Consider the following 26536-nt stretch of genomic DNA (forward strand, 5'->3'; position numbering starts at 1 on the left):
AGGCAGGAACCAGTGTTGCTGCGCAGCAGCACGAAAATCTCCAGACTACGGGATATTGGTGTTTTTTGGCTAAGGAATGTTGGCTAGGGGTTTGAATCAGAAATCTGTAGGATGACAACTGTGAGAGCAGCCTTCAGGGTGACGGCCGTAGGCCTCACCTCAGCCTTTATTGTGGGTACGGCAGAACTTGGTTCTGGTCTGTGGGAGCGCTTTCTACACGGATTAAGACTCACGTGCAGCCTTGTCTATAAAGCCAGGCTTCTCCATATGGTGGGTGACCTTGGTGTGAGCTCTGGCAGTGCTGCCAGTCGGTAACGCTACTCCTGTGCGCGCTGGGGGCAAGGGGAATCCTTTGCAGAGTTGCCAGAGCTGTCACAGCTGTTCATCTCTGCTCTGCTTTGTTTTTTTTTTTTTTCCCAGGATGACAGCCCCCGTGTATACCCTACCTCCCCGGGCCCTGTTCCTGTCACCTTGGCAGTGGATCACGTCGTCGTGAAGCGCAGAGATGATGGGGTGTTCTATTTGACAGGTCAGCAACAGCGGGAAACTTTTATTTCATTCTCCCCTGGGCTGTGCTGGAGGTAGAGCGCTCTGCGTGGTGCTGGAAGAGGCTGGAACTGAAATGGGATGGTTGCTGCTGGGAAGGATGGGCTCTGATGTGTGAGCAGTCCTTGGTTGTGTTCTCTGCAGTCACTTCCACCAGAGTGGGCGAATAATTTTCTGTCTTCAGTGCAAGCACCCAGGTCCTCTGGCTGCTCTGCTGCGTTCATCTCTGGATGCGGGCGTTCCTGCCTCTTTCATTCTTGCTGCTTTTGTTGCTTTGTTTGGACAGCAAATCTGATACCTCAGGCAGAGCAGATTAATACTTAAAACAGTGAACTGGCAGCCTGAATTCGTGCCTGATGTTGTTCCCCTGAGCTCAAACAGGACAGATTACTGCTTCTTCCCTCGCTTTATTTTCTCCATTTTAAAATGGGAATGACATTTCTACTCCCTGTTTATAAAGAGAGAAGAAAAAAAATAAAGTTCATCTCTTTGCCCTGTTGTCTAAATGTCCACACCTGAATGTTTTCTGTGCTTCTTTCCAGCTCCGCAGGGGGAGGGCTCCCCAAAACAGGAAAAACCTGTGTCAGTTCTTCAGGAGCAGAAGGCCCCGGTGGAGTGTGTGTTGGCAGCCCCAGCAGCAGGAACACAGGGATTGCAGGTGAGTCACTGCTGCCTGTTGCTGTCTGGACAACGGGAGAGCCGGCAGGAGGCTGGAAAATTAAGTCTTTTGTCTGCGTGTGTTTGCAGTTACTGGTGGGTGTGGTGCGTTGCAGATAGGGAGTGCGTGCAAAAGCAGCCTGTACCTTCTTTCACAGGCATTCTGAGAAGTAAGGATACCTTGCCCAGCATAAATTTTCTCGTTCACTTTCAGAAATTTGTCTTTTTTTCCGTGTTATTAAAATGGGAATTGGGATGTTCCCACAAAGAAAGAGATGTTTTCTCAGAGTAGAGTGGGTCTTACAGCCGGGGAGTTTCAGGTTTCTTGAAGTTTCTGCTAGTCAGTTTGAACTTTCTTTCCATTTCGATCCATAGATCTTGAATTCAAATTTATTTTCAAATATGTAGTGTTCTCTAATTATACTTCCTGTTGGATGCCAGGTCTACTTGGTAACTGATCACTAGCTATGGAAAAATACACGCTAAGGGAGCAGCGTGGCTGACTAGATACAGAACTGGCCTGGGACTCTGGATCCTGTTCGTTAGTTGGTGACACATCACTCCATTTCTCATCTTTCTTTTCCATTTAGTGCAGAGATTTTCTGGTTTTGCTGTTTATAGCATCTTGGAAACAAGGCCCTGGCCAGGACTGGACCACGTAAGCATCACGGTAGCTTAGGTTCAGTTTATTTTTTGATATTATTGAATTTAGTAGGAACAAATGCAAAGGCTGAATTATTGCGTAAAAATATTTCAGAGAGCCCAAGAGTCCTGTACCATGGAACTGCAGTGGGATCTTGCTGGCAATGTTTGAGGACAGAATTGACTTTGTTCATGGAGACAAGAAATAGGAATGGCAACTGTCTGCTTGCTCTAGCTATCCTGTTAATTTTAACAAATCTTTAGAGGTGTATCAGGACCCCTTAGAAAAGAAGAATGCAGGTCAGAGCCCATTTTTTTTTTTTTTCCCCTGCTTTCTTTGTATAGTTATCTTCAACCAGAATCAGCTAGCTGCTTTGCAGGAAAAAAAGCCTTGCCCACTGCAGTTCTTGTTCCTATGCCTAGAGATGGTGGGAGAAAATAGTCCTTAGACAGCCGTCACTGGCAGCCTGAGCTGGCTCTGATGACAGGTATGGAAGTCAGCAGGCACCAGTTGGCAAGTATTTCTTGCAACTCAAACTGGGTCACGCTGTCAGCGAGCTCTGTGTGGTTGTGTCACGTAGTGTAATTCGTCTCAAAAGCTCCTGCTTTCTTTTTTCTCTTTGAGCAGATCGGTGTAGTCAGATCTGCCCTGCTGCTTACCTTTGGAAACTCCTGGGGGAAAAAAAAACAACTTTGGTTTCTTTCTGTTTGTCTCTTGTAGTTAAAGGAAGTGCCAGAGTTGCAAAGGGAGCTTCAGACCATGAAACTAGCCCTTGCAGAAGCCAACATGGACAAGGCTCGTCTTCTGCAGGAAATTAGGAAATACAATCCCCTCTTCCAGCTCTGACAGCGAAGGCTCAGGCTGCAGCTGCTCAGGAGGAGCAGAGACCCCCACCAGCACTAAGGCGGCTAGTTTGATTATATTGCTGCTAAATGGGTCAGCCTCCTGGAGACTGATTGCCTCAAAGAATGGAAACCAACCGGGATTGCAAAATGAACTTGGAAGAGGGAGAAAGGAAGGAAGGCCTGGCTGAGCAACAGGGAAGGAAAGGAGTTACCTGTTTGCAGCCACTTTCCTCTGCCCTGGCAGTACGGTGCTGCCTCTGTCACTGAACCAGGGCAGTGGTCAGCCTACAAACAAAAGGTCAGAAATTGGGGGATGCCTCATGTCTCTTCAGCCGTGGGTGGTAGTGACAGTCTGCTTTCAGCTGTCACCTTTCATGGTAACATCTACAGATGGCCCACGTTGGGGTTTCTGCTTCTTTCAGCCCTCCTTGTTGTGTTCTTGCTCAATCATGCATGCCAAAGAGCGCAGAAAATGGAGTGTAGTTACTTCACCTGAGGAGTGACAGAGAATAGGCACGGCAGAAAACACTGCTCAGACCCCTGGCATGAAAGCACGTGTACTATCACATGGGAGGTCAGTGGGTGTGGGAGATGCAGAAGGGATTTTCCCCCGGTGAGGTAAAGAGGCTAGAGCTCACTGTTTCCTAAGTCAGGGTCAGGATAGTAAAGAAATTGCTTCAGACTTCTTTTTCCACCACTAATTTGTTGTGTCAAGACAGCACATTCTCACTGGATCCCACAATGTTTGGCTTTTTTGATGCAGAAACACAAAGGAATTAATTTATTTCATTGCAAATCACTGTTTAAACTTTCTTGAATTTTACTGTCAAAGAACAGGGGTGAGGGAAGCTGGTTAAGTCGCAGGATGAGACAACCTGTGTGTTGTCTTTGGGGTGCATGCTGTCCTCAAACCATTGCATGCCAGCGTTTCACCAGTGGCGTGACAGAGAGAAGTACTGGCTGCGCAAGGAAATAGCTGTCTGCGTTCCTCCACGGTTGTGTATTTTTATCGGCACTGAGCTCTTGCCTGGTCTTAAGTGTCTTTTAAGGGGGATGTGGGTCAGGAGAATGGCCACCAGGCCCCCTTGGGTGGAGGCTGACGCTATTAACTGCTCATTATGGGGTGGAGATGGAACAGTAGCTCCTGGGTTGAGCGTGCTTTGTATTCTCGCCTTTTCTGGAGCTGCTGAAGAGGAAGAAGTCTCTGTGGTGACTGACTGACTTAATTTATAAAGAAACAGCCTCTACGAGTGTGGAGGGAGAAAAAAAAAAAAATCTAGTAAAATGTGAAGCAAACACTAAATTTAAAAAGTAAAAAAGGAAATGTCATTTATGAACTGCAAGAATCAAATGCACTTCTGAAGGCAAACTGGTGCGTGGTTTCTTTGCTGTACCAGTCCACGCAATGGTGTGCGGGAGAAGGAAGCGGCTGGAAGGGGCGGTTGTGGTGAGAGAAGCTGCTCCGGAGGAGAACTCGCTCTGTGTTCCGATACGGAAGGGTGTGACTTTCACCCGCCTCTGAACACCCCTTCCCTCCCCTGTTACTCGCAGCATCTTTACCGTGTGCAGGCTGAGTTTTATCTTACTTCAGACTTTGATTTGGATTTTTTTTTTGCGTTTTTGTGTGAATGTACCATTTCTGATGCGCGGGCTGCTTAGTGCGTGTGAACCCGGCAGCAATTGCCACGCTCTACGTGCTGGGGAAGTGACAGGCTAGACACGATTTGCCTTTAATTATCAGATAAAAACTTCACTTGTCTGTAAAGGTTAGGTCACCCTTACTGTGTTTTTTAGCTCAACACACTCTCCAAAACTTTAGTCTAATGGATTTTTCTATTTTATTTTCTACGTAAGCATTACTCCACTGAAATTAGCAGAGCTAAAGTAATACAAGATTTTAATCCTGCTCACTGTGCGAGGAGCAGCCCCTGATTTACAAACCATGATGCGCTGAGGCCTGGAAACTACACGAAAGCAAGCAAGCAACTTGAGAATTAAGTTTGTTTTTCCTACTGTGCTCTTATGTACTTGTCCTTTTGCCCAGCTCTGGAGCTGTTTGAAACTTCCCCTCACAGGCACTCCTGAGATCATTTTAGTTTTTCTTTAGCTGTAGGGGAAACAGGGCCATGTTTACAGCACTAGGCTGGATGTGGAGGCACTGCTGTCTGTGGTTTGCGGGGAGCCAAGAGTGAATTCCTTGCGGTTGTTAGCTTTCACTTTGAAAAAAAGAGGGTATGTAAGAGAGGGATGGTGATTAAAACAACTGTCACTCTTAAGATCATCATCCTGATTCTGTATTTGACTGCGTTAGGCTGAAGGTGCTTTGAAGAACATCTGGTGGAGTTAGTCCTTGCGTGTTTGCTTTGAACAGCCAGCCTTGGGGCAGGCTGTGCTGCTGGAGTCCAGTGTTTCTGCCAGGATCTGAGCGACCAGTGCCTACAACCAGATACGACAGCAGCAGCCAGAGCCTGACCTTCCTTCTCGAACCTCTGGAAGCGGGCAGCCACCAGTCAATCGGGAGGAGGAGTGCTTGATGGGAGCTGAGCAGCGGGAGGCTTCGCGCTCAGCACCCCCTTAGCCTGGGCGAGCTCCGAGGTTTGGCTGCTGTGACTTCTCCCGGGTGCGATCCCGGGCGAGGATCGCTCCTCATTCCTGTTGGACAACCTGGCTGTTTCCTCCGGTTCTGTGACCCTTCCCCTGCTCAGCGCAGCCTGTGACAGGACAGATCTGTGCTGCTGCCTGTGATGAAAGATGTACCAGAGCAGCCTGTCCGGCCTGTTCTCAAGAGGAAAATGCACTTTAACTTTTTAAGCATCAGCGGGCATTTCCTTCACCAACGCTGCCTCGTGCATATAAGAATGCAGAAGTCAAAGCAGGGGTTCTGAGTTATATTTGTTAGTAAATAAGACTCCAGCTTTGAATTCTCGTAGCGAGAAAGGAGGTAACAAAGCAGCTAGGTGTCTAGACCTGCTGTGGAACAACCCTGTCTGCGAGCAGCTCGCTGTAAGTACCGTTACAATCTGCACAAAGCCCACGCAGGCAGATGTTGGACTTTGTTTCGTTAAACCTACGTGCTGCTGTGCTTGCTCCCTCTTCCCGTGTGAAGCAAGAAATACAAGAATGCTTGCAATGGTCGTCTTACTTTTTATTCAGCAATTGCTTGAAAATGGGATATTTCTTTCTTCGCTTTCAGATTTTTATGACTTTTTGTTTGAGTAGGTGCCCAGCCTCATCTCCAGCCAGGCTGGGAATCGAGTCGGGTGCGAAGGGTTTTCTCAGACGTGCTGCGTCCCACGACTCCTCACCGCTCCCTCCACGTGTGCAGCCTGAACAGAGCTGGGGCCAAGGTGTTTACAGCAAATTTCTTGCTCCAGCAACTCGAGTCAATGGGTTTTGTTTAAGAATTAAAGCACTTCCATTGTCTTGTTTTTAAGTACCAGTAAGAAGTACTGTAACAGGAAATCCACGTCCTTGTGTGGGAGGACAAAAGCACCTCCATCTCCACTGATGATGATTAGCAAAGTTTACTTTTGTTTAAGGACTCCGCATCATGACGAGAGCCAGCTTAATCCTTTGTGTAAGGACACCATCATTACCCTAGGAAGAGCACGCTGCCCTAGCATCTCGCACGTGACGTGCTGGCAGGGGATTACCCGCCCGTACAGACGGCGGGGTGCAAGTCTGAACTGGAACGGGAGTTTTAGGCAGTGTTGGAACTTTGCGGCAGTATATTTCCACTCATGCATTTATTGGTTCTATGAACCATGAAAATAAATTAAACTTGTTAACCTCCTTAAAGGCAGCTCCTGGTGGTTTTTTTTCACCCCCCCCTCCCTTTCTCTTCCCCTCCCTCTTCCTAATTGTACTGGTTTCCAGCAGCTCCATAAACCTGGCTTTGGGAAGCACAGCTGAGCAATGACTTCAGAACCTTTCTGCTGGAACAATACACGCCCGGGGCAGGGCAGAGCTTCAGGAACGCGCTGGTTCAGACAGATCATCGCGCTCCCCCTGCTTCTTTACACCATTACACAATTAGCATTTCCCAACAAGACTAAGAACACAATAACACGTTTAATGTACCAAAAAAAAAAAAAAAAGACGACATTTCTGTACATTGACACCATTGCATCTGTGCCAGCAGAAAGTATGATCCTGGGGGGTGAACAGGCTGGAGACCTTGACTGTTCTGTCCCTGCTCTGGTGGAACAGGAGCACAAGGCTCCATCCAGGTGAGCGATTCGGCTCCCGCCCGCTCCCGCGTCGTGCTGCCATCGCCAGCCAGGCTTCAGCAGCGACGGCACAAAGCCTCCCTGCAGCCACTCCAGTCTCCCAGCTCTGCTGTAACTGGTGTGATGATCACAGGAAGCTTGTTTTACCTTCTGTCTTCTCTCGCGACACTTCAGTGGAAGATGATCTTTTTATATTTGGAATTGGGGATCTGTCCTCGTGACTTCAGCCTCCTGACCGCCTCTCGCATGTGTTTGGGCTGCAGCGGTGGCAGCTCCCCCCACTTCTCGCACACGTCCAGCGCTAAACAACAGAAACCAAGGAGTTCCCGTGAGCAGGACAGCCGAGCTTAGCCAATCTCCTACTGTTTGAGCTTTAATTTTAAAGGCAACAGGAAACACTTTCATTTTATTAATACACAAGAATGAAACCCTGTACTCTTTGTCTGAAAGAAGTCAGTCCTAGGGAAATAAATCACTTTTTAAACCACTCCAGCTACTACGGAAGGTGCTGGTTTGAATCATATGAGAACTTCTGATCATAAGCCTTCTGCTCTAAAGCCAGGGCGGCGTGTTTTGGGGTTGTGGTGCACAGCAGTGAGAGGAAGGTACAACCCACAGCAGACTTCTGGGCCAGTTTCTTCCCTAGCATTTACAGTAATTATCATTCACGCCTCCTGCCAAAGACATGAAGCAATTAACAACATGGAGCAATTAACAACAGCAGCGAAGCTGTTTATCCAGACTGCTTCAGGCAACGCGCAGCGCTGCAGAGACAGCGGCAGTAAAACTGTGGTTCTCTGGTACTGGTGATCCCAGCGCGTACAGGCTGCGTGACAAGCCTGTATGGACTGGCTGGCACCAAGCCCAGCATCGCCGCCTCCAGCCCAAGCAGGGACACCGCGGGGTCCGATCTCGGGGGTTAAGAGGCTTAAATACCTCATTTCCCCTCTGGGCTGTATTTGCTCACGGCAGTACGGCAGAATACCCTTACCGCCGGATTGCAGCCTGCTCACAGAGGCTGACGGAGCCAGCGCCTCCGCGTTATCCCCTCAGAGAGGGCAAACCAGGAGGTCAGCGGCCACCAGCCTCTGCTGACTCAGGGGCAGCAGCACTGACGGGATCAGAGGGGACGACGGGCGACGCCACACCACCCCTCTCGGCTCAGCTCCCACCTGGAGCCTTCTGCTGCTGCGGGAAGGGCCGAGCGCCCCGCGGGACAGACTGGGAACCACAGAGTGTCCGGTCTTGTTCCATGTCCTGCTCTGCTTTAAGCAATGAATTTACCCCATATTTTTAACTTGTAACTCAATAACGACATTTTCCACTCACCTTCCTCCACCACCTCCCCAACGAAGACCTTGGAAATGCCGGACATGGCGATAACCACGTTCTGGGAGACGGAGGTGCCGGTGATGGACTGGATCAGCTGGGCAAGGGAGACAGCGTCAGCTGAGCAGGGTACGCGCAGCAACAGCGGAACATTTTAACTCTTATTTAGCAGTTTGAGCCTGTCAAATATCAACCAACAGCTACTGAACCGAGCAGAACAGCAGTAACTGAGCTTTAGAATAAAGTCCCACAGCCTTGGCCACGTGCTGGCTGTTAAGATTTTAGCGTACCGTCGTCCAGCTGCAGACCCTGTACCGGCAGTGACATTCCCCTGTTGCCTCGTGGCCCCCACGCCGCCGTTATTTAGGATGGGCTCCTATTTAAACCGCCTAAGCCCCACAAGGGCGCTGAGCTAGACCGTAACAGGACAGCCGACCCGAGGACAACGGTCTCGGCCACAGGGGCCAGCACGCAGCGGGAGGAGGGCACGCTGCAGAGCCACCTCACGTCGTGCAAGGCCTAGACATGACCACAGCCAGGCTTTGTAAGGCTCAGCCTGCTCGCTGAGCTCAGACTTCTGCAGCGAAGCACAACTGAAGTCGTACCCGTTTAATAGCGGCTTTGGGGAAAGCAGACCGGCGATACATCTCGTAACGATTCAGCTGTTCTTCAGAAAAGGAAGAGACCAGTATTCTGGAGGGGAAAGAATTGATTGTTTACAGCAAAAATAAAAAATCTGAAGCTCTTCAGGCCACGGCAACAGTCCTGCGAAGCCCATCTGCCGCCCCAAACAACAGAGCCGGGAAGGGACAGGCAGTGCCACGGCTTAGAACACAAAACAGCTGGGCCCCTGGGGAGGGGGGTATCCGGGGCGCAGCCAGGGACATCGCTGACCGATTTAACGGTTCCTGCGGAGCCCCCAGCAGCCAACCCCGCCGGCGCGCCGTGCCCTCCCCGGCACTCACTGCATCTTCTGGATCTCGTCCTCGTCCACCTTCTGCTTCTTCTCCTTCCTCTCCTTCAGCTCCAGCTTCACCTTCTTGGCCGCCGACGGCTGCAGGCTGGGGTCCTCCCCGTCCACCGCCTCCCCCTCCGCGCTCCTCACCTGGGCGAGAGCGCAGTGCTGGGCTGGGCGGCCCCGCAGGGCCCCGCTCCCCGCGGGCCCGGCCCGGCCTCACCTCCCCGTCCGCCGCCTCCGCCTTGGCCTCGCCGCCGTCTCCCGCCTCGCCCTCGCACACCGCCTCCGCGGCCGCCGGCTCTTCCCCGGCCGCCGCTCCGTCTCCCGAAGGGGACGAGGCCGCGGGCGGAGGCTCCGGGTCGGCGGCGGCGGCCGCCAGCTCCTCCCGGGCCGCCTCGCCGGGATCCGCCATCGCCCCGCGCAGCGGCGTCGCCGCCTGATGACGTAACGCTACGGCTGCCAGCAAGGGACGCGGCTGTCCGGCGGCGGGGCGGGGCCTGTCGCCATGGCAACGGGCCGGCGGCGGGTGAGGCGGGGGCGAACTGGGGAAACTGGGGAAACTGGGGCAGGGGAACTGGGGAAACTGGGGTGGGGGAACTGGGAGGGGAACTGGGGAAACTGGGGTGGGGGAACTGGGGAAACTGGGGAAACTGGGGCAGGGGAACTGGGGAAACTGGGGTGGGGGAACTGGGGAAACTGGGGAAACTGGGGCAGGGGAACTGGGGAAACTGGGGTGGGGGAACTGGGAGGGGAACTGGGGAAACTGGGGTGAGGGAACTGGGATGGGAATGGCTGGAGGAACTGGGGAAACTGGGGCACGGGAACTGAGGTGTCAGTGGCTGAGGGAACTGGGGGAACTGGGATGGGAACTGGGGTAGGGGAACAGGAGTGGGAACGGCGGGGGGAATTGAGCCGGAGGAACTGGGGAGACTGCGGTGGGGGGCACTGGAAGCACTGGGGTAGGAAGGGCTGGTGCCAGTGCTGGGGCCTGGGGCTGCCCGGGGGTGACGGGAGCCCCGGGGTGAGTGTGGGGTGGGGGGCCCTGTGAGCAGCCGGAGCGGTGGCCGCAGCGGGGAGGCCGGGCGGGTCCCCTCCAGCCGTGAGAGCCTTTTGTGCAAAACCAGAACAAGCGGGGTGTCGCAAAGGGGACGTGCTGTGGTGGGGCAGGCCGGGAGCCCGCGGCCCAGTGTCAGGGCCCGGGTCGAAGCTGCCCACAAGCCAGACCTCCTCGAGGCGTCACCGTGGGTTTCCCGCTGGTTTTGCGTCTTGGGAGCAGGGATCGGTTTGGCCGGGCTGACGGAGTCCAGCTTCTCCAAGGTTTCCTTCTAACAGGTCCCTGCTGGGCAGCAGCCGTCCCACGTCCGCCCCAGCCCCTTCTCGGCCTCTGGATCCGCGCCCCGCTGCTTCATTTCGTTGTTTGTTGTGCTGTAAGGTGGGATAACGTTGACACGGGGCTGCAGGATGCGTTCCGGCAGGCAAAGTCCTGGCATGCCTTCGGCAAAAAGCGCTGAACACGTGAAATGGCCAGCAGCGCCTTTGTGCCTCCTCCGCTGTGCGGTTTGGTGCTCCCAAGCCCCCCGGCACAAAGGCAACGCCGCGTGTGTCGTCCCAAGCGACACACGGTGGTGCTTTAGGTGGACGCCAAGGCTGTGATCCCCTCTGAGTCCTCCTCCTGTGTCCGTGGCGCAACGCGGGATCAGGACGGGCTCCCTTTGCCTCCCTCGAGCTCGAACCTCACTGTAAAAAAAAAAACAAACCTTCCCTGAACGCAAGGATCAAAATCCGCCGGAGTCAACCTGTGCAAACCCCCCGTGAGGGAGCGAGCAGCTGCCTGTCAGGGCCGACACCGTTAATGCAATGTTCCGATGAACCATCTGGCTGCGTTTGAATTATTTTTTCGTGCTGGCTCGCAGCGTTAGCCCGTGGATAACGGCTTCGAGCCATTTCCCTCCCCGGGGGAGGCTGATCCTCCCGCGCGCCACGCAAAACACCGAAGGCGTCCCTGCGGGGAAACGGGTGTGAAGTGACCCGGGAACATTCGTCCTCCCAAGAAACACGCAGAGGGAAAACCCTGGTGAAGATATTCCTGTTTTATATACATTTTTCTTTATTTACCCCTTTGTTAACGCGCACTCCGCCCGTACGCGCCCCCTGTGTGTGTTTTACGCCCGGCTCCTCCCACGTGCGGGAAATCTGGGAGCTGGGATTTGACCCAAACCCGCTCCTTTCACCCCACTTCTCTGTTATTCGCGCGTCCAACGAATAAAATTAACCAAAACGGGCAAAAAAACCCGAGGTGGAGCGGGGGCTCCGTGGGGAGAAGAGCCCAGCGAGGGGGCGTGGCCTTCCCATCAGGCTCCGCCCCCACAGCGGTACCCGCCTCGCCGAAGGCCACGCCCCCTCGCCGGGCCCCCGCCCCGGAAGTCGGCTCGGAGGGGGCGTGGCCGGGCGGGCGGCGGCGGCGGGCGGCGGCGGCGGCCGGGCCGGGCCCGGGCCATGGGGAAGGAGCAGGAGCTGCTGGAGGCCGCCCGTACCGGTAACCTGCCCGCCGTGGAGAAGCTGTTATCGGGAAAACGCCTCAGCTCCGGGTTCGGTAGCTCCGGAGGAGGAGGAGGAGGCGGAGGAAGCGGCTCCGGAGGGGGAGGCGGCGGCGGAGGCAGCGGGAGCGGCGGTGTGGGGCACCCGCTGTCCAGCCTGCTCAGGTGAGCGCGGCCTAGGGCGGGCTGAGAGCCGGGGGGGGGGAGGTGGGGGTGTGGGAGCGGGGCTTGGGGCTGTAGGGCCGGCGGGGGGGGAGGTGGGGGTGTGGGGAGGGGGCTGCGGGCTCGCTGGGGAAGGGGGGGGGCTGTGCGGGCTTGGGGGGCTGGTGGCTTGTGGGGCAGGGGGGCCGAGAGGCTGTGGGGCAGGAGGGGGGGGGGTCTGTGGGGGTTCAGAGTTGGGGGGGTGCGGGGGTGGGGAACCGCGGGGCCGTGGAGCTGGAAGAGGGGTGTGCGGAGTGGGGAGGTTTGGGGTCACGGGGTAGGGGGCCGGTTTGCGTGGGGCTGGGGGGGGGCTGCAGGGCCGTACGGCTGGAGAGGGGGGCTGCGGGGCTCGTGAGGGGCTGCGGGCGAGGCAGGAGGTAGGGGCTTGCGGGGTGGAAGGTGGGGAGCACGGAGCGCGACACAGCGGACAGCTGGCGTTGGGGGGGGCGGGAGGAGTGGGGCTGTGGGGGTAAGCGGGTGTCGGAGGTCCCTGGGGCCCGGCCGTGCGGGCTGGAGCCCGGGGGACGCGGTGTGGGCTGCAGCGCTGCCGCTCCCGGGGGCCTGGGCCAGCACGGGCCGGAGGAGGAGGAGGCGTGTTGGATGGGAACTGGGAGCCGGGGGTCGGGGTGAGACGGTGCGGTGGGCTGCGGTGGGTGTGGGGCACGCGGGGTGTGTGAGGATGGGCTGGCAGAGCCCTGAGGTGCTGCCCGTGGGACCGGGGGTGCGAGGGGGCTGGCGGAGGAGCCCCTCAGGCTCGCGTACCCTGAAGCGACGAGCGGCAGTTGCCCGCGGGCTGGGAGAGGAGAGGGGTCTGTCTGCAGCGGGCATTCCAGGGCCCAGTGCTGCCGTGTCCCCCAGGGCTCAGACTGCTGCAGGCTACAGGGTTGTGGATGCTGCTGGTTACCGTTGGTAGCTGCAGACTGGTGTAACTGGGACAGCGTGCTGCGTTTTGAGGAGCACTCTGGGTCAGCATGCTCGCAGAGGCTGCTGGCTCTGGAGCCGGGCTCTGTGACGATTCCCACAGTGAGCAGAGCTGCTGGATGAGTTTACTGGGGCAGATGTGCAGCCGCGTGTTCCGGAAGGCATCCTCTCCCTGCTCCTGCTCCGGGCACGCTTGCCCTTCATCGCTAATTGTCATGGCTTGCGATAATGCTCCTCCGCTGTGGTTCTGCGTGGGGCTCGGCCGTGCTGGGGCTGCGCGAGCAGGTGGAGGGCACAGTCATTTGCTTTAGCGTTTAAAGTACCGTGCTGTGTGGTTTGTTCTCTTCTGAAGCTCTTAGATCTGTGTTTTTTCTCCTCCCCTTTTTTTTTTTTTTTCAACATCTCCCAAGGAAACCACTTGCTGGTGCATTTTTTGAGTTGCATCTTTTTGCCATTTCAGTTTCTCTGCTGGAAGTGCTGCTGTTCCAGTTCCCTGAGCAGCTGGTTTATACTGGGACAGAGGGAGGAGATTTGAGTCCAGCGCTGAGTGACACTGTCACTGCGCGACCTGACTCTTTAGAGGGACATGACTTGCCCGTTTATGGCCAAATTTGATCAGTTTTTTCATTTGCTGTAACCTTATCAGAACCCTGCTGTTGCATATCGAGCTGAATGGCACAGACCCGCTGGCACGGAGAGCTTGTGCTTGCCTGGTGCGTACATTTGTTCCTCTGAAATGTAAATCTGCTCTCAGGTCCAACTTTATTCTTCTCTTTTAATTTATTAAACTGCCTGAGCCCTTGTTCTGAGCGGGAAATTGCTCTGACCACTTCAGGCGTGTCTGCCTTAGAAGATGGATGTACTTGCAGGGTGTTTAGATAAAGTGGAGAGGGTCAGTGGAGTTAAACACACACCGCGAGTGTTATCAGCCTCTTGTTCTAACAGCTCCGCCGCGCTTTCCGACAGCGCGTGGTGACGACGGCGACCTTTTTTTCCCGGGAAGGCGATGGCTTGTAGCGCCAGCTGATTTGCGGGGTGGGCAGGCTGTTAGAGGTCTGATCGGTTAGTGTGATTTTTGACGTGTAAAGGTGGTTTTGCATGTAGATGCGTATCTGAAGGATGGTGGACGTCGCAGCTGTTGTTCAGAGCTTCTTATTAGTCTTCATTAACTCAGCTGTCTTAAACGTCTGTCAGTTGACACTGTAATGATCCCTTCCTCCCACCAAACTTCCCAATCCCCGAACGTTTTTCTCCCTGCTGCTGAGTTATGCTCAGCCTTTTGGCACATTTACGATGGTGGCTCTTGTTCTGGAAATGTGTTTGGTGTTGCCAGCGTGCTGGGAGCCGTCGCAGCGCATCGTTAACCTGCTGTGTGAAACCTGCAGCGGCATCCCTGGGTTTACAGGAGTTTGCGTGCACAGCCCTCGTGGCTGCTCTCCGCCAGTGTGATTGCAGACCTGTGTGGATCGTGACCTCTGTACCGCGAGCAGGGGCTGCAGTGGCCTCCGTCTCGGCGTTCCAAACTTTTACTTTGGGTTAAATGACTCCACCTGAGAAGACTTGTGCTGGTTTTATGGTGATGAGGCTTTATGAGAGACAGCTGCTGAATTTACCTGTGAGGAGAGTGGGGCAATCATTTGGGGAGCAGCTGGGACACGCTGAGCAGTGTTCAGAATTGCTGCTTTCTGTAGTGTGGGCTTGATCTGAGTGATTGTTTAGCATCCTGGTATGGCTCTGAGATGTACAAGCTGTGCCGAAAGGTTTATTACGGTAGCGAACGTACTCCTTTGCGTCCCCTTGCAGCAGCAAAACGGGGGCTTTTAGGGGTTGAGTTTCTAGAAACAAAATAGGCAGACTGAGTTTCAGAGTGGCCTCAGTGTTTCAGAGAAGAAATTTGGCTGATTCTTCGGCGCGTGTGTCAGCCTGTCTCTGTTGTGGTCTGTTTTCATCTGCAAAGTGTGAAATTAGCTCTTGCCCCCGGTGCCAAGCCCGATTGCTGACTTCTTTGCTCGTCTCTTGAGGTGCGCGGTTCCTCCGGAGCACCTTTGCCTGTGGTTTCCCCGCTTCCTGGGGGCGGGGAGGATGTTGCAGTAAGTACCCCACAGCAGGCGTGGTGGTTAATTATAGCTGGCATTGTCTTTCTGTGCTCCTTTTAAAATAACTTCAAGGGTTTGGAAACAGGGAATGTGACATTTTGTCTGCTTGCCGCTTCATGGAAAGTCAGAGATCGGCAAATTAAAGGGACCTGATGCTGTGGGAGGAGGGTGGAAGGGTGGGGGTGACAAAAAAGAGTCTGCAGTGTCCACCCGCCAAGCCCTGCCTTCGGAGTACCGCATCCCAAGGTGCGCAACAGGTCGGGAACAACTTTGGAATAACTTTGAAGTTAAAGAGTTTTCTCTTAGTTCTTACTCCTATATCTTGATTTATTTTCCTGGTGACGATTAAATGCATTTTCTAAATTAAAACCAGTAAATATGGACTGGATGTGTGCCCAGAGAAAGTCACAGGACCAATTAAGTGGAAGCATTAATGGAAGAAGTTGATGAAGGCTGAGGTGCTTCAGCTGGTGGCTAGCTGTCAAGGGGAAAGCTGCTTAAACAAGAGATGTCTTCAGTGCCGGTGGGTACGGAAATCACAAAATAGATATCTGGAGCGGGGATTTAGTTTGTATCTATGATAAAGCTGTATCTGGGAGAATTTAGGTTACAAAGCTTTGTCGTTGAGATGTGGAGGTGTTTAGAAAAGGGGGTGAGGCTGCTTTTATCCTTGCTCAGAAGGGGATCCTGCTGCAAAAGGGCAGTCAGCCTGCAAGAGGAGAGGACGCCCAGAGTCAGTGGCGCAGGGGTCTGCGTCCGCTGTAGAAGACGGGTGAGGTTACTCCAGCTGCAGGGATGTGTGGTGTGGGAAACTTCACCTTTACCAGTGCTAGAACATGGGGAGGTTTCTGATGGAGGGTTTCTTACCCCTCAGTTGTGGTGGAGGAACCTGTCCGTGGTCAGTTTTGGGCAGCTGCTGCCTTCTTGTGTGGTCATTTTGATTCCTGGTCCTGCTGAAGCTGCTACATATTTAAGATATCGCCTGATAAGGGAGTTGATAAACTGTTCTCCGCCCCCCGAAGCTCCAAGAACGGGGTCATAAATGCTCGACTGGGCCAGCAAATCTCCCTTGGTCCTTCTTCCATGTAATTTCAGGTCTTTTTGTCAACATGATTTTTAGTTCCTTTTTTTTTTTTTTGTCTCACCTTTCGGACTACCTGTTCTCAAAAGGGCCGTCTCCCCTTCTGAGGTGCCCGCTGTTCCTGTGCGATTCTGCAGCGTTTCAGTTGTCTCAAATCTAGTTTTGGATTAGGAATGAAACGAGCGTTTCCTGGAAGAGATGAGTGTGTTTGTGGGTGTGTTGTGGGAAGCTGCATTCTCACTGTAACACCTGGGAAGCGTTTGTGTTGAGCTGGGGACTGGTCTGAGCTGGGACAAGAATTTTGTGCCCTTTTTTTTTTTAACAAAGAGAGGAAATTCTGGTCCATAAAATCCTAGAAGTCACCCCCATCAGTAAATTCTGTGGAACGTGTTGTTTTATCGCTTAAACTGAACTGCCCACTGTGTTTATTATAATTTAAATGTGAACTTTGTCAAGGTCTGAGGCTTTGGTACTTCCTGCTTAGATCACTGAGCTGAACCCTCTGGGCGTGAGAGATGTGCGCAAACTCCAAGCGAAATCACCGATTTCTGCAGGTAAGCAGGAAGCAAGATGTGACAGACTGTGATAAAGCAATCGAGAAGGAAGTGCAGACACAGAATTAAAGATAAATTCTCTCCCTAGGGGGGGTGAATGTGCCCCTGTGTAACACTGAAAGTGTTAGGCAGGAAAATAAACCCCAGTGGAAAGCTGCTGTGAATAAGAAGGCAAGCGGCAGGCTGAGGTGAGGAGAAGGATGTGGGGAGGATGAGAAGCAGTAGAGGAGAGGGAGATCGGTTTCTGGCTTTTGCCAAAGCAGATGGTGGGGCTTACAAAGAGGTGGTGGCTTGCCAGGCTTTGAGGGGAGGCTTGGCTTCGTGCTGCCGTCCGCGCAGCCCGGGATCTGCTCGCGAACGCGATTGCCGGGATCCGTTCTGGGCCGGGAAATCTGCCGGAAGCCAGGTTCAGGAGCCGTGCTGATCTCTGCTCCTTGATCGCAGCCCGCTCCGTTTTCAGAACAGCTCTCATATAGCATGGGCAAACGCATTTCTTGTAGATCAGTGAGCACCTACAGATAATACCAACTTAACATAAACACAGCTTGATGCTTATAAGCAAAAGCCAGTCCAAAAATTGCAAATGCTCTGTGAATCCATGAGGTTTCTTAGGATTTAGGGGGCATTTCTGCATAGAGGCTGCAGAATTTGGATTTTTTTTTTCTTGCTGCTTCACTGTGAAGTTAAAGGCAGGAAGCAACAAAACAATCTGTGGCCTGAAATATCAAGCTGCATTCAGTAGGTTTTGCCAGTAGCAGTAAGGGATGAATTGTGTTAAAGCCAAATCTGCAGAAAAAGCTTTTTATTTTCATCTATTGATGTGAAAAGACTGGATCTTTGTTGACGAGAGGGGAAACTGAGGCTGCTGTTGAGCCCCAGATTGTATATGTAATCTTCTGTAAGTGTATGAAGGAGAAACTTCTGCTGTGAATTAGGACGTTTTTGTATACATCTGCTGCGGGAAAGGGTCCGGTTGTTGCTTCACAGAAGCCGCAGCCAGTGTCCCAGTCCGTTTGCAGCAGTTATTACTGGTGAGTACTCTGGTTTAGGAAATGCCACGGTGTCGTGGCTGAACGCTTAAAGCAGCTTCAAATTGTCCAAGTGTGGTTAGGAGGCAGAAAAATTATTTCTGTTTAAAAAAAAAGTGTGGTTTCGTCTTTGTTCTTGCGCAGCCGGGTGATTTAAAGAAGTGATTTGTTAGTGCAGTGGTCTGAGTCCGACTGCAGCCCTTCTGCCCGCTGCCTTTCCATCGGGAAGGGAGGTCCCGCACGTATGCTGACCGGGGAAAACCAGGAATTGCCCGTACGCAGGAAGGATAAGGCTGTTGGTCGCGTCTGTCTGTTCTCAGGTGTGTTATCGCGTTGTGTGCGGCCAGGTCGCGGGATGAAGCGGCCAATCCTGCGGTGTCTGGCTGAGATGGCAGCAGGGAACCGCAGCTCGGCTCCGAGGTCCAGGCTTCCAGAATTGTGCAAAGGTGCAAACAAAATATTTCCCCTCTCTTCCCCTTCGCCCATCAGAAGTCACTCCTGATGTGTTCGCATAAACCAAGACTGTGTTAGAAATCACCGCTGGATCTTTCGCTCTTGGTGGTGCTGTGATTAATAATCTCGCCCACCTTGAAACTCTTCTCTTCCACGCCCTGCCGTGCAAACAGCAAACCGGGACAGGTCTCTCTCTAATCAGATCCCCGGGTGCTGGTATTGCTGAGTGCTAGTGCCACGGGCGTTAGGTGTGCACCGGCTCTTTTTGGGAATTGTTTCCTAAGCACTTTTTAAATAATTCAGGAAGGCTGCAATTATTGGCAGTGACTCTTCAGCGTTTTGTATCTGTGTGATCTTCTGATTCGGTTTTGGAACATTTTATTTGCTTGCTTTGGTCAGCAGGATTCTGTGACGAGGGTTGTGTCTGGGGAGGACTCGGTTTTTCTTGCCCTGGGACCTCGGACGAGTCACGTTAGCTGCGTGCTGCTTTGCTCGCCAAAGCCACGGATGCTGCCTGTTTTCCTCTGTACAGGAGAACTTGGTTTTTCTGTAGCACGCAGGGCTTGTTGGGACTGCACACGGAAATTGTTGTGTAGGTGGCTTCCCTTTCTGTGAAACTCCCTTGGGAGAGTGCTGCCTTGCCTTCCTTCTGTGGGCAGTCTGAGGTTTCTGTGCCCTGCATGCAGAGGGCAGCGCTTTTCTCTGCCTGGTTTGGTGGGCAGAGAAGATGGGTAGAAGCTGACGGGAGCTGCAGCGGTGCTGTGGAGGGGGTGTAGGAGCTGAATTAAATGGGCAAGGAGTTGGGAGAAAATGTGAATCAATTGAAGTGGCGCAGCCTTCAAGCGAAATGCTCCGAGCGCAGCACGTCGGATTAGGAATGGCTGTTCGTGCTGAGTTGAAAGCGTCTCAACTGTGCAGGCAGTGACTCAAACCCTAAATTCTTCTGGCTATTGACTTCCCATCAGTCCTCACCCACGTGCCAAGCCCTCCGCTGTCCTGGGACTTGCTCTCTTGGGAGTGCCAATGTGTTTCTCAGGCGGAGGGTGAGAACACGTGAGCTTAATTTCCACCTTGCTTTGAGAGTTTTGCAATGCCGGACAGGTTTTTGAAATATCCATACGCTTGTACAGTTTACCTCAGAGACTCCATGAAGGAGTTACTGTGTGCTCAGATGTGGTAGGTGGGTCAGGTTGTGGTGAGGACGCTGAGGATGTCAGAACCAAGCCAGTTATCGCCCGCTGACGGATACTAGGGTTTAAATAGTTGCAGTACGGCCGCGCGTCTCGGGGGGCTGGGGGCAGGAGCAGAGCTGAGGAGGCAGGGCTCCCAGTGTGTTTTTTTCCAATTGCTAGGCTACTGTCCTTCCCAGGAGCATCATTTTGCAGCTCTTCGCATTCACAGGGCTCACGTACGACTTGTGCTCTGCGACGTCGTGGGAGGAACAGTGAAATGCATCCGTCACACGCAGTTTACTTATTTTCTGAGCAAGACTGGCTCAAGAGGTGGCTGGAGCATCCTAAACAGCTGTAAGAAGCCCGAGAACGGAGAAGGTGGTTTGTGTTCAGGGTGCCGCAGGAGCGATTTGAGCCCTGATGTTTGGTTAAAATGCCAGGTGCGGTCTTGACATCTGCATCTTGAAGACTTTAGGGCTGGCTTTATTGGTGCTGGAGTTAGCAGCTGCGTTCAGCATGTTCACACTTGATGGCAGAGTGGATGCTTGTGAGACTTGAGTGGACCGAGTGGATGTTTGTGAGATTCCCTGATGGCTTTTTGATCTGTATACCCCAACTTATTATCCTGCCATTGAGCTGTGCGTAGGAATTTCAGGACCAAAACCACAGCTATGCATGTAAGCAAATATGGGATATTTGAGCAATGAGATACTGACATTTCCGTAGCCCTGTTCCCCTCTACTTCTGTCTGCAGTCCCGAAACTGAGGAATTATCACTGCAGATTTGAGAACATCCAGAGTGCTTTGTGTTTCGAAGGCAGGAGCTACGCAGAGTTCAGCTGGACACTGAATGTTTAACAAACGGGTTTTGGCACTTGATGGTGAAATTGGATGGCTACAGCTAAGCTTGTCCAGCAGCGAGTTGCTGAGAGCGGTGGTCTTGTCCTCCCCCTTTTTCTTTCCCTGACATTTGAGTTGTTGCGTGGCTGTGCCAGAGTGAATCACTCCAGCTGGCTGATCTCACAGAAAACTTTTTGTTTTGGGAGGCTGCGCAGTTCCTAGATCCGATGCGAGGGAAACGGCAGGAACCTGCAGGTGACGGTACGGAGGAGCGGGATCTCCTCTTCTCTCCTCTATTCCTTGGAGAGCGGTTGTCCTGCTGCAGCCCTCTCCGTGCAGTAATTCTGCATAGGGACTGCCCAAATAACACGTATTTATGGAAGAGGAGCTGCTCAACTTGGTGACGTGTGTCCTACGCTACTCCGGCTGATTAAGGCTGCTTGGCAGAGAACTGAACTTCCTACAGATGAATGTATGAACCAGTGCTTGATATATTGGGAGCAGCTGAGCCAAGAAACAGTGCTCATCCAGTGTGTTTTTCTTTAATGTAATGCATTGCTTTACTGAGATTGAAGCCAAGCAAGCAGGATAGAAAAGAATAAATGAAAGAAGTGATGCAGAATGGAGGTAATAAATACAGATTACACCTGCATGCATTCCAGACCGAAAGGGAAAGCCCCTTCCCAGCTGCACTTGGACAAGGACAAGAGAAGTTCCTGGAGGCTGAGCTCCTTCCCTCGCAGCGCCCAGAGGGGCTGCATCGCTGGCTAGCAGCAGATAATGTGTGTTAATGCCTCCACTCCCCTGCCAGCCCTTTGCCTTTTACGAGGAGCTTACGCTGAGCTGAACTCAGCCTGCGTGTGCAGCTCTCTGTGGGGACTGGATGAAGGCCATCCCTCTGCCCGGTGGGTGCTCGAGCTTTCTGGTGGGTGCTCTGCTGAGCTTTCCCCGCATATCCGTGGTCTTCTAGGCTGTACCGTCCACTTCTCTGCTCTTTTCCGCCTCTCAGCTGCGTCTCGGTAATGCTTTGGCTACAGGAATCATCTCAAGGTGAAGTGTCCTCTTGAGATGAAGAAGGTGCTTGTCAGTGAGGGTGATGGCCTCTTGTCATTGACACCAGGTGCACGGTGCTGTCTGATGCTGAGACGGCACTGTCACTGTTCCAGAGAGCTCGCTCTGGAGCACAGCTTAGTCATGGAAATGAGATAAATCCTATTTCACAGAAACTGGTAAAAATAAAACTGTTGAGGATTGATTTGTTTCTATAGCAACAGCCTGGCGAAGCTAATACAGCTGCTCTCCACAGAAGGAGAAAAACATAAATTGAAATGTTAGTCCACCTGGGACTGGAGCTGTCAGCAAAAGAAGGATCTTTAGTAGACTGATGAAGGGGTAGAATGCTTAATTAAAGACAAAGGGCGGGAAGATGTGAGCTGTGTTTGGAGAAAAACGGGTGCTAGAGTGTGTGAACGTGCCCTCTTTTCTGTGCAGAACCTGGAGAGCCTGTATCACGTCCTCGGCTTGTTTACGTCCCGTTTCCCAAAGGACTGCTTTCTGAGCGTGCCTGCCACCTCTCGTGGGTGGGGGAGTGCCCAGCTTAAGCTGAGGCAGTGCCTGAATGCCATTCAGTACCCGAGCGTTCGTCGTGTCGCTGCACATTTTTAAACCAGAACTTAAAATTACTTTCTGTCCTGCAGTGAACCACCATGACTTGCTTGAGAAATGTCCGAGGTTTATCAGGGAACCCTTTTGTTGCGTGAGCTGGGAGATGGCTTTTGAGAAGTCTCCATGAATTTCTGAGCTCAATTTTCTTCTGACTCAAACTGGATATGGAGCTGGATATTCCGTAACAACGTGTGCCGGGGCAGAGCTTTCTGTAAATGTTTATATCCTGCAAGAAAACCCTGTAGAGCATGCAGGCTGCTGGATAAGGTGTTTGAGTTTAAAATTACTTTTTTTTTCTATACGGTGTGTAGATTTGTGCAGGTTTTGACGTAAGTGCATATCTACGTTCTTGACCTGATAACAGTCATGCAAAGTGGGATACATTAAGTGTTCTGGAGTAAAATCAGTATATACATCTGAAACTAGCAGGACGGTGATGAAATTGCAGAAGTCCCTTTTAGAACGTGAGTGCGTGCCAGCATTTTACCGGGCTCTCCGAGAGAGTCTGTGTGATTCAGCTTAAGGAAAGTCAGGGCTTGAGTTCGTGCTGTTTAGGTTTGGCGAACCCGGATGACGTTAGGACTCTTTCTGTGTTATTTAAACGCGCGGGTTCTTGTAAAGCCAAATTACATTTAAAAATAAACCTCAAGCTTTTTCCAGATAAAAGGGAAGTGTCTGTAGCGCTGCGCACTAAAGATGCAAGAACACAACCCTGTCTGAGAGTGAGTGCCGTAACTGTTACGCAAATACGTTATCTCATTAGATTTATACCTGATGCCATTGCCTGCTGGTTTTCAGACTCTTTGGCCAAACAAGGCTGAAGATGTCACAGGTGGCCTTTCAAATCTCATATTGAAGTGGGTTGGAAATGAGGTGAAATGACTTTTGCCTCATCTGAATTAAGACACTATGAGAAATCCTTTCAAGTTTGGCATCACGAAGTAAATTGCCTGGTTTTGAAATGTAGTGCGATTAAAGGAGCCTGGTGCCTGGTAAGGTTTGAAGTCTGCCCATGCAGTGATACAGATGGGCTCCCCAAATCTTTCCTTACTGCTCTTAATTTCAGAAATCAGCACAATTTTTTTTTTTTTTTAGGAAGCAGGAATAGGATTATGGTACAGCCTTGAACTCTGGAGACTTCAAAGCTTTGCATTCTGGCCTTGGTTCTGTGGGAAGGCCTGTGAAGTCGATCGATGACTTAAATAAGGGACTGTGTGTCCCGTGGGCTTGGATTTTTTTGCTAGTACTTCTTTCCAGCGTCTTTTCAAGCCACAGTTTCTTGCCGCACAGCGTTGAGTCTGATGAAGTGTTGGTTGCCATGTAAGAGACACGTACGTGACCTTGTTTCATCCTGTGATCCCCCACGGATGTCTTCTGGTTGTCTGGAGTGTTGTTAGTAACTACCTTTGCGTGATTTAAAGTCACTTGCGTGTTCCCCTGGTGACACTGGGCTCTCTTTACAGCTTCGTTTCAGCCTGGTGGAGTCTGAAGCCATATGTCAGAGCTCCTATGGCTCATCTCCATTGAGTTAGAAACAGCTGGAAACCCAGAGAACTTGGACGACTTACGTACTTAGTGCTGGATTTAGCATTTGGGAGTATTTCCTTTAACCTCAGTGGGACTTATTGCATAGAAGGAGTGAAAAGGATGTGTCCTTGACGTTCCTTTTCGCTGAAAATAAAGCCCTAAAAAGAAGAGAATTGGTTAAAAAACCCCAAACTGCTGTCTTTCTAATTGTCCAACGTGGAGGACGTCATTCGAACGCGGCGTTCGTGTCTGTGCTGAGGTTTAGTGCTGGAAACAACTCGGCTGCCGGGGAGCTGCTGTACGGAGTCCAGCCCTGCTCTCCTGTCAAGCCTAGAAACGAGAGCCCAAAGATGCTCTAGATCTAAGTACAACTTCCAAGTGACTCGGAATGAGAGCCACGTTGCTGTTTGCTCTGGTCTTCCTCTTGTTCTTACCCCATTATAGCACCCAGAGTTTCATCCTTGTAAGTGTGGCATTTCCAAACCGAGCCGCTCCCGTTAGGCTTTGATTTCCTGTGTCCCGCCGTGCCGGGCGGTGCGGCATGGGCTCTGCTGTGGTTTGGTTTGGTGGCATCGTCTGGACCCAGTTTTTCAGACGCAGAGATAAATGGGGTGAATGTTGGCTCTTGAGGTGCGGTTAACAAATATAAGAAATTTGAATCTTGAAGTAAAATTTTGAACGTTAGATGTTACATTTAAATTGTTTGTGCATAAATGAGCTATTTTTTTTCTTGTGCATTGACCTTAACTACTTCACAAGACTTGAGTTTTTGGTCTCTGCCGTTATCTCAGTATGAGGTAATTAAAGCTTCTGGTTTTCTCCCAGCTCACTCATACTTTTTCTTCTAAATTCCTCAGGAAAGTTGGGTACAATTTAATGGACTTCAGTGCAGCTCCAAGACACCTATGCAGAGCTACTGTCTGAGAAAAGGAGGTTGTGCTTCCCATCTCGAAAGCTGTCACTGTCAGTGGTGGGTAAGCTTTGAAGGCATCTGCCAGTGCCTTAGGATCCTGGTAGCTGTCTGGGTATGAGTTGTTACAGCTGAGAGAGAATTATTTGCTGGGGCAGAGTTGCAATGACCCTGCAATTGTTGGAAGTCATAGAGAGTTTTATCCCTGCATAAGTTTATAATTTAGGAGTCTGACTTGCGTATATACATTCCTCCTGTATGTTGAAAATGTCAGGCTGGGAAAGGCTCTGCCGCTAAAAGCAGCTCCCAGCTGGGATAACTGTGTGTAACAGAGAAAAAGCCCAGAACTGCTTTTGTTTGCTTTCAAGTAAGTGGGCAGAAATATTTTAAGGGTTTTGAAACATATTATCTTACGTTGTATATGTTTCCCAAAGAAAATGTGTTTTTTCCTGGTGAGGAAAAAAAGCTGGTTGAGGCTGGCTTGTCATCTTGGGCAGAATCAAATCTGACAGGTGGATAAAAACAGAGCTGGAAGCTTACGATGTACGGTGAAATGTGTGGGAAAGAGCTCTCTTTGCCGCCTGGGCTGTTATTTATTCAGTTTTCCGCTGTTGGGGATGTCTGCAGGTGTCTCTGCCAGCTCTCCGAGGAGCGGTACCTGCCCTCCTGCCCTTCCCCACAGCTCTTCGCAAGCACTTAGCAGGGAGAGAACCTTAGCGTTTAATGCATAGCGCTTGGCTGACTGGCTTAGACACTTATTTTTCAGCTCCAGCCTTATCTCTGTTCTGCAGATAGCGTAGACAAGTAATGACAACTTTATAGGAGCTATCTCAAGATTTGGAAATAATTTACTGCCTTGGCCATTCGCTCTCGTGCCTGCTTTTTAACGGGCCGGATTTCACAGATGCTTCTAGAGTAAAAGTCTGTCCTTTTAAATTTCCATCCTGCTTTTCTTAAGCTTTCTTAAGAACTGCTGTCTTGCCTTAAGTTGATGCTTTCTCTGTTTGCTCAACGCATGCCAGGAACGAGCAGGAGCTTATCACAGCGCCCTTTGGACGTGACCGCTGGCGTGTCCTTAACGTTCCCATCCAAGCCACCGCGGGGTCACGTTTCTGTTTGCCTTCTTACCCGTACTGTCTTTGCTCTCTCCTCTCCCTGGTACTTGCTCTTTGGGTGTCCAATTAAAAAGCTCATCAAGCAAGAATTTCATCTAGAGTCACTGCAGCGGTATGTAGTTGCCTTGCTTGTGTCCCACGTTGTTGCCAGTTAATTTCTTGCTTGACCCTGTCTGTCTTTAGCCTTCAGGGACTTCTGGTTAAGCCGGAGCGCTGGGATTTGGTATGTGCTTAAATTGAGCCGTGTGGGTGAAACGGCTCGGCTGCTGCTGTGTTGAAGGGCAAAGTCTGCTCCAAGTGCTTAAGTGGAAGCTCTGTTGCGGCTCTTAATTCTCCGGTCCTGTGTTCCAGGCTCTTCCTTGAGGGCCTCTTCTCCCATCCCGTTGCGTTCAGTTTTCAGTATTGGAGCAACCGATTTCCTTTTTACTTCAGCTTAACGTTTCTCCCTGCTTGTCTGGGATTGGCACCCTGCGCCTCTCTCCCGCAGGCGTGCGGGGTCTCTCTCGGCATACGCCGTGCCCTCTCCCCGTCTGTCTGAACAATTAAACGCTTCAGTGCCAGTGTAAATTCAAAGCCCTCATGTCACCGATCTTGGCAGTGTCACAAGGGAAATGGGATGTGAGCCCCTGTCTCATTTTTTTCAGTCTCCCTAAGGCAAAAGTGCACTCTAGATGCAGTTATTGGTACAAAATAATTGCATTTGCTTTTTAATTGGTGTAGGGGAGGGGGTAATTCAGTCTCTGAATCTTTGTTTCTCTGGCTCTGCTTTACTTGGCCTATTTACCTGCTTCTCATCTACTCCAGGTCACACGCAAGCGCTGTTGTTCAGTGCTTCAGGCGTCAGTTGTAGGCAGCAGCCAGTCCGAAGAGGAAGAACTTGCTTTGGTGTGGCAGTGAGCGGGCTGGCGTGGTTTCGGGACGATAAGGCATGAAGCGGAGATGGCTTTATTAGGCTGGAGGTGGCCAAATGGAGCATCTGAGCTTGGCTGTCGTGGGCCGGAGAGAGGGCAGATCTTTCAAGCAGTGTGAGATGAGGGAAAACATGGAGGCCTATTTATTTTCTCTGTATAGAGCATCTGTAAGAGTTAAGCAGGAAGGTGTCCATATTTAATTAAAGCATCACCTCTCCTGTATGCTTCTAGGTGCAAGGTTCCCTGCTGGAAATCCCAGATTCCCACTGAGATATGTATTGGATCGGATCACAATGGGTGCTGGGAAAAAAACTAGTA

The 26536-nt window shown here is 51.7% G+C and overlaps 3 protein-coding genes across 11 annotated transcripts in view; 2 read left to right on the forward strand and 1 right to left on the reverse strand.

Annotated features, from left to right (window-relative positions):
* The window catches only part of BLTP3A (bridge-like lipid transfer protein family member 3A), a 34921-nt gene extending 28220 nt beyond the window's left edge, over positions 1-6701 (forward strand). For 2 of the 4 annotated variants that reach the window (XM_086765945.1, XM_086765946.1), the window contains 3 exons: positions 421-529; positions 1089-1204; positions 2567-6489. In XM_086765945.1, the coding sequence (XP_086622071.1) occupies positions 421-529; positions 1089-1204; positions 2567-2692 (351 nt within the window). In that variant the 3' untranslated portion in view covers positions 2693-6489. Of the gene's footprint in view, positions 1-420; positions 530-1088; positions 1205-2566; positions 6490-6567 lie in introns of those variants that run through there. The other 2 variants (XR_015261020.1, XR_015261021.1) reach the window with 2 other exon arrangements.
* Positions 6702-6743: 42 nt separating this feature from the next.
* Positions 6744-9622, reverse strand: TAF11 (TATA-box binding protein associated factor 11). The gene is made up of 5 exons (XM_086765948.1): positions 9428-9622; positions 9215-9354; positions 8855-8942; positions 8250-8346; positions 6744-7221 (listed from the first exon to the last, which is right to left on the reverse strand). Exons 1-5 carry the CDS (start codon positions 9617-9619, stop codon positions 7091-7093), a joined length of 648 nt encoding a protein of 215 aa, XP_086622074.1. The 5' UTR covers positions 9620-9622; the 3' UTR covers positions 6744-7090.
* A 2068-nt stretch (positions 9623-11690) lies between these two features.
* ANKS1A (ankyrin repeat and sterile alpha motif domain containing 1A) overlaps positions 11691-26536 on the forward strand; it is a 106741-nt gene continuing 91895 nt past the window's right edge. For all 6 annotated transcript variants that reach the window (XR_015261019.1, XM_086765940.1, XM_086765934.1 and 3 more), the window contains exon 1: positions 11691-11909. Coding sequence is in view for 5 of the 6 variants with exons in the window: in XM_086765940.1 (XP_086622066.1) it covers positions 11704-11909 (206 nt within the window). In the remaining variant the exon portion in view is untranslated. The remainder of the gene's footprint in view (positions 11910-26536) is intronic.

This window comes from Chlamydotis macqueenii, chromosome 23 (genome assembly GCF_036417535.1).
Source record: "Chlamydotis macqueenii isolate bChlMac1 chromosome 23, bChlMac1.mat, whole genome shotgun sequence".
In the NCBI taxonomy this organism is placed as follows: Eukaryota; Metazoa; Chordata; class Aves; order Otidiformes; family Otididae; genus Chlamydotis; species Chlamydotis macqueenii.

What these genes read in the sequence shown, in the direction of transcription:
- TAF11 (XM_086765948.1), bottom strand. Translation starts at nt 9,619, where the DNA reads ATGGCGGATCCCGGCGAGGCGGCCCGGGAGGAGCTGGCGGCCGCCGCC. An exon ending in GACGAGATCCAGAAGATGCA is followed by an intron (nt 8,943 to 9,214) that starts GTGAGTGCCGGG and finishes TTTCCCCTCCAG; the next exon opens with AATACTGGTCTCTTCCTTTT. An exon ending in CCAAAGCCGCTATTAAACGG is followed by an intron (nt 8,347 to 8,854) that starts GTACGACTTCAG and finishes TCCCTTGCCCAG; the next exon opens with CTGATCCAGTCCATCACCGG.